We start from the raw sequence: 15,223 nt of genomic DNA, 5'->3' as shown, positions 1-15,223 counted from the left end.
GTTTTGTGAAATATCACTATCTCTCAGTTAATGGGCTTTGGATTATTTCAAAAAATTATGAATACACCTGCTATGAAGATTCACGTACATGTCTTTCTGGAGCCATAGATTACCACTAGGTAAATAGCTAATAGTGTAGTTGCTGCATTGTGTGCTAAGGGTGTTTGACTTTATAAGAAACTTTCAGACTGTTTTCCCAAGTGAATATACATTTTGCAGCACGCTCAAAATCTGTGTTAGGGATTCTCCAGAGAAACGGGACCAGTAGGATGTGTGTGTGTGTGTGTGTGTGTGTGTGTGTGCGTGTGTGTATATATTATATATATATATATAGAGAGAGAGAAAGGGAGTAGGAGGGAGAGAGAGAGAGAGAGAAATTAATTATAAGGAATTGGTTCCTGTGATTATGGAGACTGGCATGTCCAAATCTGCATAGTGGGCTGGCCGGCCTGAGACCCAGGAGAGCCGATGTGCAGATGAAGTCCAAAGACCATCTGCTGGCATAATTTCTTCTTGCTCATGGGAGGCTGGTCTTTGTTTTCTAGTCAGGACTTCAACTCATTGAATGATGCCCACCCCCATTGTGGAGAGCAGTCTGCTTACTCACAGTTCACCGATTTAGATGTTAATTGCATCCCAAAATACCCTCGAAGTTGACACAAAAATTGCCATCACAGATCCATCCCTTGTCACCTTGACTGTCTATGCATCTCCTTAAACTGTATTTCATTCTCTAGTAGAGATGATAACAAGATCATACCCCCACCAATGATACAACTACCTGCACATAACCAAAATGTGCTAACCCTTTCCCCAGAGGAGGATGCAAAATAACAGGTGATGTTCCCTCTTCTCCCTGGTATCCTATATCATAAATACAGGATGTATTTTACAATGTAATGTAAACAACACTTAAATACTATGATATAAAGTCAGTACATCTTATGTTACTGGGTAAGGGCATAACGGGGCAGGGGGGAGAGAAAACAAAGATACTTGTTTAGTACACAATAAGGAGGAAATACTCATGACAGGTATAATTATTGTTTCTGCAACTGCTCACACACTGTAGCTGGTTTCATGACTACCTCCTACCACTATCCATTCTGCATTCCCTTTGCCTTCAGCAAGTACCTCAGCTGGTCATGGTTCTTCACCTGGTGGGGTGACCCAAACCATTCATCCTGAAGGGTCTGGGCCATTAGCAGTCCTGCCTGACTTGTGTTCTTGTCATTTTCCATTGATGTTAATGACAAGACATGGTCATGTTAAGAGAGGGGATCTCCTGTATTCCAGACATGACCTTCCTTCTTCCCACTGCAGGAGTAGTCCAGTGTCCCCGGGACTAGTCAGGATCAGTCACCCCAGCTAGCACAGTGACTCCCTGCTTTGCCTGTTGACTCAGAGGCATGAGGAATCTAAAGCATTGTATATGCTCCTCAGTGAATGAGGTTGCCAGCATACAGTATTGTCTGTCTTTTTAACTCTGCCATTCAAGTAGTTGTGCAGTAGTATCTCAAAGTGACTTAATTCACATGTGCATGATGACCAGTGATACTGAGTCCATTTCATGTGCTTATTGGCCATTCCTATTTCTTCTTTTGTGAAGTGTTCAAATTTATGCACACTCTTTTATGGAGGTTTCCTTTTAAAAATTGTTAGAGGCCTTTAATAAAGTATATATCAGTTGGATACAAGGCCTTTTTCAGAGTTAATTTTTTAAATATTTTATCCCCACTCTGTGGCTGGTCTGTTTTCTTAACTGTCTGTTTTTTTTTTTTTTTTAAGATTTTATTTATTTATTCATGAGAGACACAGAGAGAGGCAAAGACATAGGCCGAGGGAGAAGCAGGCTCCCTGTGGGGAGCCCCATGCAGAACTCGATCCCTGGACTCTGGGATCACACCCTGAGCCGAAGGCAGACGCTCAACCACTGAACCACACAAGTGTCCCTCTTAACTGTCTTTTGATGAGCCTAGGGCTAAATTTTGATAAAGTCTAATTTACTATTTTTTTCATATTCTGCCTAAAAAATCTTCTACATAAGTATTTTCTGTGAAGATATTCTGTACATTTTCTACAAGTTTTTTTTTCTACAAGTTTTATAATTTTTTCTTTCACATTTAATTCTATGATTAATCTCAATTTAACTATTTATAAGGTATGAAGTAAGGATTGCCTTTTTTTCTCTCCACTTGGATATTAGTTTTTCCAGCACCACTTGTTGAAAAGACTCTTTTTTCCCAGTAAATTGTTCTAGCGTCTTTGTTGAAAAAAAAGCTGACCATCTAAGTGAGGGTATATTTCTGGATTTTCTGTTCTGTTCCACTGATTTAATCTTATGCCAATACCACACTGATTACCATTTTATTTTAAATCTATTTTATTTTTAAAATTATTCATTTATTTATTAAAAGTTTTATTTATTTATTCATGAGAGAGACAGAGAGAGAGGCAGAGACATAGGCAGAAGGAGAAGCAGGCTCCATGCAGGAAGCCCGATGTGGGACTCAATCCCGGGCCTCTGGGATCACTCCCTGAGCCAAAGGCAGACGCTCAACCTTGAGCCACCCAGGTGTCCCTCCATGGACATTTTAAAATCAGGTTTGTCAGTTTCTTTAAAAAGCTCCTAGGGATTATGATTGAGATTGTATTGAATTTAAAGATTAATTTTGGGAGAATATACATCTAAGCAATACTGAATCTTCCAATCAATAAAGTGAGTATATCTTTCTATTTATTTATGTCTTCTTTAATTTTTATCAGTAATATTCTATAGTTTTCAACATAAGAGTCTTATATATCTCTTAATTATTTATTCCTAAGTATTGATTATTCTTTGATATTATTGCAAATGGCTTGTTTTAAAATTCTGTTTTAAAATTGTGTGATGTGAGCATATCAGAATGTTATTAATTCTTATCTAATGGCCTTATATCTTGGGGCCTTGCTAAATTCCTTTATGTATCCTAGTACCATTGTAGATAGGATTTGCTATATAGATAACCAGCTTGTCTATGAAAGAATCTGTTTTATTTTTAAGATCTTTTTTACAGATTTATTTATTTATTTATTTATGGGGGGGCAGAGGGAGAGAATCTTAAGCAGACTCTGTGGAGCCCAGCATGGGGCTCAGTCTCATGACCATGAGATCATGACCTGAGCAGAAATCATGATTTGGACGCTTAACCAACTGGGCTGCCCAGGCACCCTGAATAGAATCAGTTTTAAATCTTCCTTTCCATTTTGAATGACTTTTATTTCCTTTTCATGCTTCATTATGCTGGCTAAGACCTCTAATAAATTATTGACTAGAAGTAAGATTAAACATTTTAGACTTTTTCTAATCTGAAATGCTTTGTAATTTGTTCATCTCACAGACCAGAGAGGTCTTACTGTTGTTCTGTATGACATACTTTTCCTCTTTTTTATCATCAGGATTATCTCAGCACTTTTTTTTTTAATTTTTTTTTAAAATTTATTTATGATAGAGAGAGAGAGAGAGAGAGAGAGGCAGAGACATAGGCAGAGGGAGAAGCAGGCTCCATGCACCAGGAGCCCGATGTGGGATTCGATCCCGGGTCTCCAGGATCGCGCCCTGGGCCAAAGGCAGGCGCCAAACCGCTGCGCCACCCAGGGATCCCTATCTCAGCACTTTTTAAAATTTCCTTATATCATTAACCATAAATTACACTTGTTATATTTGTGTACTTCTTTGTTGTCTGTTCCTTATACCAATCCATAAGCCCCTATAGGAAAAATTCTGTCTTTACCATTGTATCCCCAATATATATAGCACAGTGGGTCCTGGTAGATACTCAGGAAATGCTTTGTCAAATCAGTCAGTATTGGTAGAAACTTTTAGCAATTATACAATCTATCCTTCCCAGTGTTTGAATCTCCTTGGCAAAACTTAAGACAGATACTGTTTTTTGCAAGACTTTTTTCATATTTTTCTTTCTCCTTTGAAAACTTTTTAGGAAGCAGCATTTCAAAAAATTTCTCATAGAAACTTACATTTAGAACTTAAAAAAGTTCTTAATTGATATTTTATAAAATATGATATAAAAGTTATATTTGTATATTATAGGAAGTTTTCAGTGGTATTTTATAAAAAGCAATACAATTCTTTCTCCTAATTTTTGCGAAGTATTGTGGTGACAAGTTGGAATAGTTTACTTTTTCTGAATGTTATATATACTCAAAAGTTAATCAATGTGCAGGCAGTTTGCAGTGGCCCAAATAAAGAAACAAGGGTGAATATATTACACAGTTATCTAGTAAAGCAGGTGTTTGGTCACTATTTTTTATTCTTTAAAATCTGGAGAAAAACCACTGATGAAGTGAACCTGTTAGGCAAATTATTTCCTTATTTTTGCCCTTTTAGTTTTGTTCTAATCTGAGAAATGCTTCACTTGGGTTTTTTTTTGTGTGTGTGTGTAATTTAAACCTGATGAAGGGAAATTGCTCTCAGCCTGAAACACAGTGATCTAGAGTTTATCCAAAAGGCAAAATACCTTTTTTCTTGCTGTTCCATTTTAGTAGCTGCTGAGACAGAAAGTAAGGCTTCAGTTTGTGCACAGACAAGGAAAATAATGGGGCTTTTCCCCTTCAGTATGTTATAGTTATTCTTTGGCTCATCCCACACATTGACAGTGGAAATTGCATTAAAGAAGTAGGTAGAAACATTTGCAGTTAGATGTGCATTCATTCATCTCCCTCTCTCCCTGATCCACCTTCTTCCTCCTCCCTTCCCCTCCCTCTGCTACCCCTCTCTTCTTCCCTCCCTCCTTCTTCCCTCTTCCCTTTTCCTTTCTTGTCCCTCCTCTCCTTTTTTTTTTTTTTTTTAAGATTTTATTTATTTATTCATGAGAGAGAGAGGCAGAGACACAGGCAGAGGGAGAAGCAGGCTCTGTGCAGGGAGCCCGATGTGGGACTCGATCCCAGGACTCCAGGATCCCACCCTGAGTCAAAGACAGATGCTTAACAACAGAGCTACCCAGACGTCCCATTGTCCCTCGTCTCCTGTCCCCTCTTCCTCCCTCCTTCCTTCCTGCACTCCCTCTATGTCATGATGTTCTTGTTCTTACATATGTAGTAGAGAATAAGACCTCTTGGCCTTTCCATATGCAGTTTACATTGTTGTAGGGGAGGTAGATAGGAAAGAAACAAATAAGCATATGCATCTGATAATTTTTGCTAGTCACAAGGTCTATAAACAAAGCGTCTATACACGCAGACATGTATCTTAGAGAGAGAATGAAAATGAATGAGAATCCTAGAAGGCCGAAGGAGAGAGCATTTGAGCGGAGTTCTGCAGGTCCGCAAAGTCAAAGAGCATGTTTTAGGAAGGGGGGATAGCAAGTTGGTAGCCCTGAGAACAGATTGGGTTTGGTATTAGAGAGGAACTGGAATGCAGACACATGTGCCATGAGCTTGGGAGAGAACAGTCTAAGAAGAGGCTAGAGGAGAAAGTAGGGCCCGATTCAGAGGGCATGATGGCATGATGAACCATTTCCCCTTGATTCCAAGTTCAGCCCAAAGCCAGTGGTCCACATGTGGCATGTTAGTTCATTTTGTCTTTTAGACGCCACAAAAACATCTCTCATATGATCAAAATAACCTCAGTTCAAATTCTCATTTTAGTTTTCTCTCCTAAAAATAGAAAAAGAAATACATGAACCAAAACCTGACACAACTGAAAAAAGATGAGCAAATCCACAATTACCAATGGGGATTTCAGCAGTCCTCTGATAGTGGATATATAAGTAGACAAATATTCAGTAAGGATTTGGATGAGGGACTCGAACAACCCTACTAACCAAGTTGGCTGCATTGCCATTTTATTTTGTTTAATGGAATGCTCTATGCTATATGCTTGTCTCCCCGGGTGTCCATGAAGCATTCACCTAGATGGACCAGATTTGGGGCCAGAGCCATTTCAATAAATTTGAAAGCTTTGAAATCATACTGAACATATTCTCTGACCACAGCAGAATTAAACAGAAATCAGTATCAGAAAAATACCTGAAAACCCCAAAATATCTGGAACTCAAACCACACATTTCTGAATGACTCATGAGTCAAAGAAGAAATGACAAAGGATATTGGAAATGACATACTTTGAAATGCATGAGAATGAAAAGGTAACCCATGTCTCTTATTTAAGACAAAAATACTAACGTGCAAATAGGTAGAGATTTGCATTTTCAGCTCTTTCTGTTTGTCTGCGTCTTGAATTTCCTGCTTGCTTCAAGTGGAGTGTCAGTCTGTCCTGTTCCTTGAGATGAGATGAGTGTGGTCATATCCCTGCTGCCAGGCTGCACCTGGCCTGAGTCAGTCTGGCCTTGTCTATTTGACTAAATAGTCCGAATACTTTCTTCTGGCTCCACTCAGTGAATATTTACCATTTTCAGTGGTCATCTTCCTGGAACTATGGATGGGAATTTTTGGAGGAATAACAGGTTCAAGTTACATGATTTCTTTGGCTAACCTCAGTTAGAACCTGTCAATGCTGCTTCTTTTGCCTCCTCCCTCCTACCTGGGGAATTCCAGTCTGCCTTCTCCCAACCTCTCAAACTTGTGTGTCTTTCCTTCAGTTCCCTTCTGTGACCTCTGTTTCTTCCAGCAGTCCTTTCATTGTTTTGACTTTTTCATTTTGTGACTTTTTATGGTCTTTACTCTCAGTCTGGTTATCAGCTTGTCTCAGTGAAATTCATTCGTTTAGGCTTGACTGTGTGCTAGACCTTTAAGCTAGGTGATTGGTTTGCACATGTGAGCGTGGGGTGGTAACTTATCAATCAAATAATTAATTGGAGTGTGCTAAGTACTTTGACAGAACCATATTGGAAGGGATATGTAACCAAGCATTTGTTCAACAAACACCTATGGAACTCCTCCTGTGTACCAGGCACTGTGCAGTGGAGGTGGTATTCCAGGTAGAAGGTGCTGATTGATTAAAGGTGAGGCATGGTGCTGTGAAGGAGTAGAGAATGATCTGGAGTAGGTAATCTGCTCTGGCACAAGGTATTTGGTGGGGACTTTGATGTAGTAAGTGGTAAGAGGAAAAGCTGGGAAGGTCAGGAAAGTCCTTCTGGTTTTTGTTTGTTTGTTTTTAGGGAATTTAGTCCTGTTTATGTGGGCATAGTATGTATTAGCTTTATGATGACTCTTACCAGCACTTTCACACTACCCATATCTCTTATTTCTTCGGTAACTCTTCTGTTTACTGTAGTGACCAGTGGCTGTAAGGAGTGGTGACTACTGGCACTGCTTATCATGTAGTTTTTAAAAGCGGTGTGTGTGTGTGTGGGGGGTTACCAGTAGAGAAGGAACTCAAAGTAAGGAGGCATGTATGTGGTACTCTTACCTTATGTGGAATATTTCCTTCTAGGGTATACTTAGCCCTTTGAAATCTTTGTTGTTATTATTATTAATTTTTGAGAGGGAGGAAGGAGGGATGAGGGACAGAGGGAAAAGGAGGGAGAGAATCTTAAGCTGGTTCCATGCTCCACGCAGAGCCAGAAATGAGGCATGATCTCACAACCCTGACATCTTGATCTGAGCCAAAATCAAGTTGGATGCTTAACTGACTGAGCCACCCAGGTGCCCTCAAATCATTATTATTTTTGAAGGTAGGGGAGGAAGAGGTTGAAATATAAACATATTACTTTGAAAACACCCTGTGGAGTAATATTTCAATTTATTACCCACCCTGAAATTTTTTATTTTTTTCCTTTAGGTTTCTTGCTATTTAAAGATTTTTGTTTGAATGAAATTAATGAAGCTGTACCTCAGGTGAAGTTTTATGAAGAGGTAAGAAGTGACTGTTTTACTGATGCTTTTATTTTAAAAGCATATGTAGACTGTACTTTGGAAAACATCAAGACAACTAAATATCTTATAAATATGTAGAAATTCATTGACTGTAATTAGTAGCATAAGGTATAATATGTAGTTGATTATAGACTGACAACATCTGTAAAAATCATATTTTCAAGGGCTCTGAAGTGCTCTGCAAGCACTGAGGAATAGTTGGACTGAAACTCCAGAGGAGGGATTATCACTCAGAGGGGCACTGAGGATCAGCAACTGCTTGACTTTCTGCAGAAGCTTGCTGATTTCAGAGAAGTAAGCTGAGGCAGAGGGTCTCTACTGAGTGAAAGAGAAACTAGCAAAGTTTTCTGGTTACATGTGGCTGGAGTGACAAATTGGAGACGTGGGTGGGAAAGGAGAGCTTCAGACCCACAGCTGGTTTCCCCAGTAAGACGTTCGAAAGACAGCTGAAGAGACGGACGCCTCACTGAAATCTCCCACAGCCTCATGCTGATGTATTGAAATGTGGACCTGTGGTGGCAGGAATCTGAAAACAGAACGGGCAAGAGATGAAAACCCTAGGGAACCGTCGATTGACACTGAAGATCTGTAACTACGTCTCACCTGGGGCAGCTACCGATTTCTAGGTGTCATAAGCAGAGAAGAGTCCAGGTCTGGCCCTAGCTAGAAGGCTGCTTCTGAGAGACAGAAAAGCCAGAAGAGGTTTCTGGGACTAGAATAAAAAACAAATGAAACTGGAGGGGCCCCGAACATGTGATTAGTCTTCTCAAGAATTATGTCAAGGAGGGCAAAGAGCTGTCCTGAAAACTTCTTGCAGGCAGAACTGAGTCTAATGTTGACAAAGACTTATAACTGAATTCCATGGGGAGCTATGCCTTAAGAACAGGGGCAAACCAGAGGCAGACTGAATCCTACAAAAATGGAGACCCAGCCCAATCCTGTCCTGTATTGGTGATCAGCCCTCTCTCCACCTGTGTAGCAGAGTACAAGGGTGGCCTCTGTCCTTTTTTGTTAGGTGGAAAATAATATAAAGACACCCTACAATGTATAGCATACAGTAAAAAGGGGGGGGGAGGCATCTAAGATACAAGATCATATGTCTCATAAGGTAATAGAAAGAGACCTGCATGACTCTGATATTTAAGTTAGCTGACAGGTACTTAAAAATAACCATAAATAATATGTTTAAGATGATAGAGGAGAAGATAAAGTAGATGGAGGAATAGGGAATTTCAGTCCAATTTATCATAAAGAACCAAATGGATATTGTAGAACATCAAGTATAATATTTGAAATTAGAATCTAATGACTAGAGTCAATAGCAGATTGGTTACAGCATAAGATAGGATTAATTATTAGGGAGGCAGGTCAGTAGATAATTTCATGCTAAAACACAGAAAAGAAAGAATGTAAAAAAGAAATAGATAAGGGTATTAAAGACGTGGTTAAAAGATCTAACACATGTAGTATTGGAACCCCAGAAGGTGAAGAGAGAGAATAGGGCAGAAACAATATTTGAAGAGATAATACTAAGCATTTTATAAAATGCTGAAAGGCAGCTGCTACAGATTCAGAGAACTTAGAAAACCCCAAGCAGAATGGCTGCAAAGGAGACCTGTCTTTGCACATCAAGATAACACGGTGGAAACTTATGATAAAGGAAACATCTTCAAAGCAACTAGAGGATAGAAAAGGACACATTGCTTTTAAAGGAGTAACAAATAATATGACTATCACATCTTAAAAGAAATGATTAAAACAAAAACAATAGCAACTACAACAACAAAAAAGACAGTAAGGTGGCCATCTAACTAATAAAAAAAATAAAATCCAAAAATCTCTAGAATACAACTAGAGGATAGAAAAGGACACATTGCTTTTAAAGGAGTAACAAATAATATGACTATCACATCTTAAAAGAAATGATTAAAACAAAAACAATAGCAACTACAACAACAAAAAAGACAGTAAGGTGGCCATCTAACTAATAAAAAAAATAAAATCCAAAAATCTCTAGAATTCCATTTCTAGCAAAAATTTCCTTTAAAATGTAGGTGGAATAAAGATATTTTCAGAGAAAAACTGAGGGAATTTTGTCAGTCATGGACCTGCATTATAAGAAATACTAAGAAGAGATACTTTAGACAGAAGAACAATACTCCCAGATGGAAATGCAGGAAGGAGTGAGGTCATCATAAAGGGTGATGTGTATGTAAAATATGAATGAATGTTGACCATGAAAAACAGTGTTTTTAGATTTTAAAATGTATATAAAACTAAAATGTATGATAGTACAAGAGGCAAGAGGGGTTTGAAGAAGGTAAAGTGTTTTAAGATCCTAGAATTATTAGTGGGGCTGGATGGTAAAAGTAATCATTTGCATTGACTTTTAATCCGGTATGGATGCATATTGTATCTCTAAGGCAACTCTTAAAATGTGTATATCTAACAAGTTAAAAGAGGGAAAATGGAGTAAAACAAAATTGGATTAATTTAAAAAAGGAATAAAAGGAGGACATAAAATAGGTGGGTCAAATTGAAAACATAAAGAATAAGATGGCAGCTATAAATCCATCTATATAAGTAATTACATTTAATGGAAATGGACTAAATACTCCCAAGTAAAAGTCTAAAATTGCCTGCCTGAATAAATCACCAAAACTCTATTGTATACTGCTTACAAGGAACATACTTTAAACGAAAGGATGCCAGAGGATATATAGGTACAAGCACCAACTGAAGCAAAGCTGGTATAGCAACACTAATATCAGATCAAGTATCTGGTAAATGCTACTTGGAGATAGAGATTATTTTGTAGTGATAACAGGGTCAGGATCACAATCTTAAACTTATATGTGACAAATAATGTAACTTCAAAATATATAAAGCCAAAATTGACAGCTAAAATAAGACAACTCTGCATTCTTAGTGGGAGACATTAACACTCTTCAAGAGTTTATAGAACAGACAGATAAAAAATTAGTAATGATATAAAAATCTTAATAAAATTATGAGTAAACTTGACCTAATGGACATATATAGAATGCTACACCCAACAAAAATAGAATTTGCTTTCATTAAAGTGGAAGATTTGCCAAAAGAAAATTATTTGCCAGGCCCTATAGAAAGTTCCCGCAGATTTCAAGATCAAAATTGTTTTCTGATCACAATGGAATTAAACTCAATAACAGAGTTTACTAAGAAATCCTTAACTGCTTGGAAATAAATACACTTGTAAGTAATTTATGAGTCAAAGAAGAAATTAGAACAGAAATTAGAAAAAAATTTAATTTAAAATATATTTAAGAAATGACATGCCATTATTAGCACAATATATCTTTATCCTAAAGCATTTAAATGGTTCAAAGAAAGTGGAGCATAATTAGGACTGATATTAGTAATCTTTGTATATGCTTGAAAATTGGAGGAATATTCTTTTCTTTTGGGATTATTGATATACTTGAAAACGATATTTTCTATACTTTTAAAACTGTATTAATGTATTTCCAGGGAGAATGATCAAATTATTATGTACATTTAGCATCATGTAAAAAAAGTAAGCCAAATGCAAAAAGATTTTACTCATTTTATTATTTCAGTCTGAATTGTAATCTAGATGAGTATCACAGCTTGATCTGTCAAAAGAAATTTCTTTCTCTGCTCTTAAAAGCTTTACAACTCTTCAGTTTCAGCAAGTACTAAGTTGCCTTGTCAAATACAGAGAAATCTTTAACAGATAACTTTTGCAAGGTTGAAACAGATGGGCAATCTACTTGGGTTACTTCTTAAGCCCTTCTTGCCAGTATGGCAGTGAATACTGCTGATGTGTTTCCATTTGAACTTTAAACATTAGAGTTTCTCTTGGTTGGCTTGCTCCCAGCTCTTCACACCTGTCTTCTAGTTTGGCACACCATGGATCTAGCTTATCAGATTATCCCCTTGAAGGATAATGCTCCAAAGCTCCCTTGCAACTTGCTGTGTATTCTTTTATTGAAGGTACCGTTCAGTCTTGGGGCTTCAAATAGTTTTCTAAATTAGTACAGCCTTTAAGCATTGCGGTTATCAATAATTCTTCTCTTTGTCCTTAGTTTTATCAGTCTGATTATTTCTGGTGGTTGTTGTATGACCCCAATCCCTAGAAAACTTCTTTGTCAGTTGTCTTGAAATGCATATTTTATATGTTTAATTTCCACTTTTCTGGATCCCCAGACTTAGTGGTTACCCATTTCCAGTGTGTTAAAGGCCTAATAGCTTATTCTGACATTCACAGATCTTTATATTAGTCATTACTTACCTTTCTTTCACTACCTTCTCATACATAGAACTGCCACTAACTGCTGAGCCTGTTCTATTTCTTTTCTTATGTCCTTCCTTCCAACTTCAAATGCTGCTTTGCCTTCTTGGCCTGTGGAAAGCCTAGCTTCTTTTGTGTGTAATATATAATTATAATTTTATATAAAATATATTTTTTTGTATATTCACTAATAAGTCTCTCTGAACAGCTAGCTAGCCCAGTTTTCCACGATTGCTTGCGCCTTTGATTCCCACACAATTTGTTGTCTGTAACACTCTGTAACACTTAACCTATGCCCACTGCTTCTGTGTGCAAAATTGTTATTTATCTTCATCTGTATTTGACTCACAGACACATGGCCTAGCTAAGCTCCAGGTGCAGCCATGCCTCTCATTTGCTGTAGGACATCAGGGCAGTGGGTGAGCCATCTCTGAAGCATCTATCTATCTTTCAGACTTGGAGTTTATAAATGTGAAAAGTGTGCTGTCCCTATACTTGAGGAGCGCACCGTAGGGGGACTTCACACTTGAGCTTCAGTTAACCTCATCTACAAAATGAAGTTACTAATCATCCCCTGCTACTTCAAAGGCTAATTGTGAGGCTCAGATTGGATGATGGATGGACAGTTGCTTTCTAAACCTTATCTATAGTATGCTGGTGAGGTAGATGGAGGCTGTACCTTAGTGGTTGAGAGTGCCAGCTATAAATTTAGCCTGCCTGGGTTTGGATTTGGACTTCTCTAGTTACTAACTACATAAACTTGGGCAAGCAATTTCTAGCCTATCTACCTGGGTGTCCTTCACTAAGAATGAGGGTGATAGCAGTGCCTGTCTCTCACGCTTGTGTGTGTGTGTGAAAGCAGCACACCAGAACGGTGACAGACACATAGTTACTGCTCAGTGTGTTGGTTCCACTTCCTTGTTCCATTTAGATTTGGAGGCAGCTCATAAAAATATGTATACATACCTAGATTTAGAAATAAGTCATGGGAAACAGAGAATAAATATAAGATCAGAGGCAAAGTTATTACTTAGGATCTTCTTCATTCATTCAACCAATATCAAACACCTGTGCCTGACATTGCTTGGATGAACAAGACAAAGTCCTTGTTCTCTTTGAGCTTCTATTCTGGTTGAGAGAAACAGATGATAAAAAGTAATAAATAACAGGAAATGTATGAAGAAGTAATAACTGCTATGCAATGACTCAAAACAGACTCAAAACTCAGTGTGATGCATTATGACTTTGCGGGCCACTTCTGATTGACGGGTCAAAAATTGACTCTCTGAAGAGCAAGTATGGAAGCAGAATTGATTGATAAGGAGGCTAGTCTTTTGAAGATGGGAACAGAGTGAGGAGAGAGAGCATTTTAGGCTAACTGTGACTAAGGCATAGCCCTTAACCTGGTGGGAAAGAATTGGGCATGTTTGAGGAACTGAAAGAAGACCAAAATAGTATGTTCTTCGTGGATGAGAGAATTGGGATGTGTGAGATAAGATCAGGTCGAGGAGGGAGACAGGGTTGGGGGCCAGAGTAACAAATTCAGATTTTATTCTAGCTTCTAGAGCCCATGCAAAATTTAAGATGGGAGGTGTTAAGTGAATATTCTCTAAATATAAATTAGATTCAGGGGATTGATGTGATCTTCCACGTCTTTACTGATTTTAGGCCTACTTGTCTGTAAGTTGCTGAGATTGTAGAATTGTCTGTTCTTTATCTTGTCATTTTAAAAATGTATTTGAAGTGTGTTATTACATTCATATGCATTTATGATTGTTATGTCTCTTCATGTAAAATGTCCCTCTTCATTGCTTGTCATAGTCTTTGTCTTGAAAATGACTTCACTGGATATTATTAGAGCTATTTAGTCTCTTTTTGCTTATTGTTTTCATGATAAATCTTTTCCTTTCTACTTTCAACCAGTGTTTTCATATATAAAGTCTTTTTCTTTGAGACAAATATAAAAGTGTCTTGCTCACCACCTCTCACCCATTTCTGATAATGTCTGTATTTTAGTGGAATAATTTTAGATACTATGTTTATCCTTTGTGGGGTTTGCTGACATTCCTGAAATCTGTAAATTCATATCTTTCACCAAATCTAGTGAAATTTGAGCCATTATCCTTATGCATTTTTCTACCTCAGTCTCTTTCCCTTTCTGGGACTCCAGTTACATGTGTGTTTGATTTTTGAATATAATGCCAAATATTACTGATGCTCTGTTCAATTTTTTCACTCAAATATATACTTTTCTGTTCTTCAGATGGGGTAATTTTTATGGATCGGTCTTTAAATTCATTGACTCTTTTGGCATCTCTACTTTGCTATTATGTCCACCCATTGAATTTTTTATTTCAGATGTATGTTTTAGTTATAAAATTTCCATTTGGTTTTTCTCATAGTTAATATGTTTCTGCTGCTATTTCCTATCTTTTAATTCATTACATGCATATCTCTTGTTATGTCTTTGAGTATAGTTCTAATAGCTGCATCCATCAGCGTCATCTTGGTTGGAATGGTCTTCATTTATGGTGTTTTCTCTTGCACGTGGGCCACATTTTCCTGTTTCTTGATATGTAGAATAATTTTAGATTGTATCTTGTACATTGGGATTGATATATTAATAGATGCTCTAAACTCTGTATATTTCTTCAAAGGGTATTGATTTTTTGTTTTAGCAGTTAACTCATCTTACTAGATTTCAAAAACTCTGTCTTCTTATACAGTGAATAGCAGCTGAATCTCGCTCAGTTCTTTTAGCTTTAGCTGAAATGCTTTGGATCTGCCAAGGCTTGCATGTCATTATCGGGTCCAACAGAGATGTTGACAGAATGTATATACAGAATTTTGGAGCTCTGACTCTCTGGCTATTTATTTTCAGGAATATCCTCTCTTACTTTCTGGCTTTTGTTCGATGCCCCTTCCCTATTACGTATATATACTTTTGGTCACTCCGGCTTGTGCTCAGTGTAGTTGGGTCTTATATATGTCCAGTATTTACAGTTGTTTTCTCAGGATAATTGGTCCCTTAGCAGTTATTTGGCTATTACCTAAAGCAGAGCCTGGGTCTATGACATATTTTGAATGTAAAAA

The 15,223-nt window shown here is 37.5% G+C and overlaps 1 protein-coding gene across 10 annotated transcripts in view; it reads left to right on the top strand.

Moving 5' to 3' along the window:
* GRK3 (G protein-coupled receptor kinase 3) overlaps positions 1–15,223 on the top strand; it is a 128,966-nt gene that overhangs the window by 53,622 nt on the left and 60,121 nt on the right. For 7 of the 10 annotated variants that reach the window (XR_008664096.1, XR_008664095.1, XR_008664093.1 and 4 more), the window contains exon 3: positions 7,742–7,815. The exons of the other annotated variants lie outside the window; for them this stretch is intronic. Coding sequence is in view for 3 of the 7 variants with exons in the window: in XM_055322647.1 (XP_055178622.1) it covers positions 7,742–7,815 (74 nt within the window). In the remaining 4 variants the exon portion in view is untranslated. The remainder of the gene's footprint in view (positions 1–7,741; positions 7,816–15,223) is intronic. 10 annotated transcript variants of the gene reach the window in all.

This window comes from Nyctereutes procyonoides, unplaced genomic scaffold, assembly GCF_905146905.1.
Source record: "Nyctereutes procyonoides isolate TBG_1078 unplaced genomic scaffold, NYPRO_anot_genome, whole genome shotgun sequence".
Lineage (NCBI taxonomy): Eukaryota > Metazoa > Chordata > Mammalia > Carnivora > Canidae > Nyctereutes > Nyctereutes procyonoides.
The sequence above is the reverse complement of the archived record's forward strand: the minus strand, read 5'-3'. Positions and strand labels throughout refer to the sequence as shown.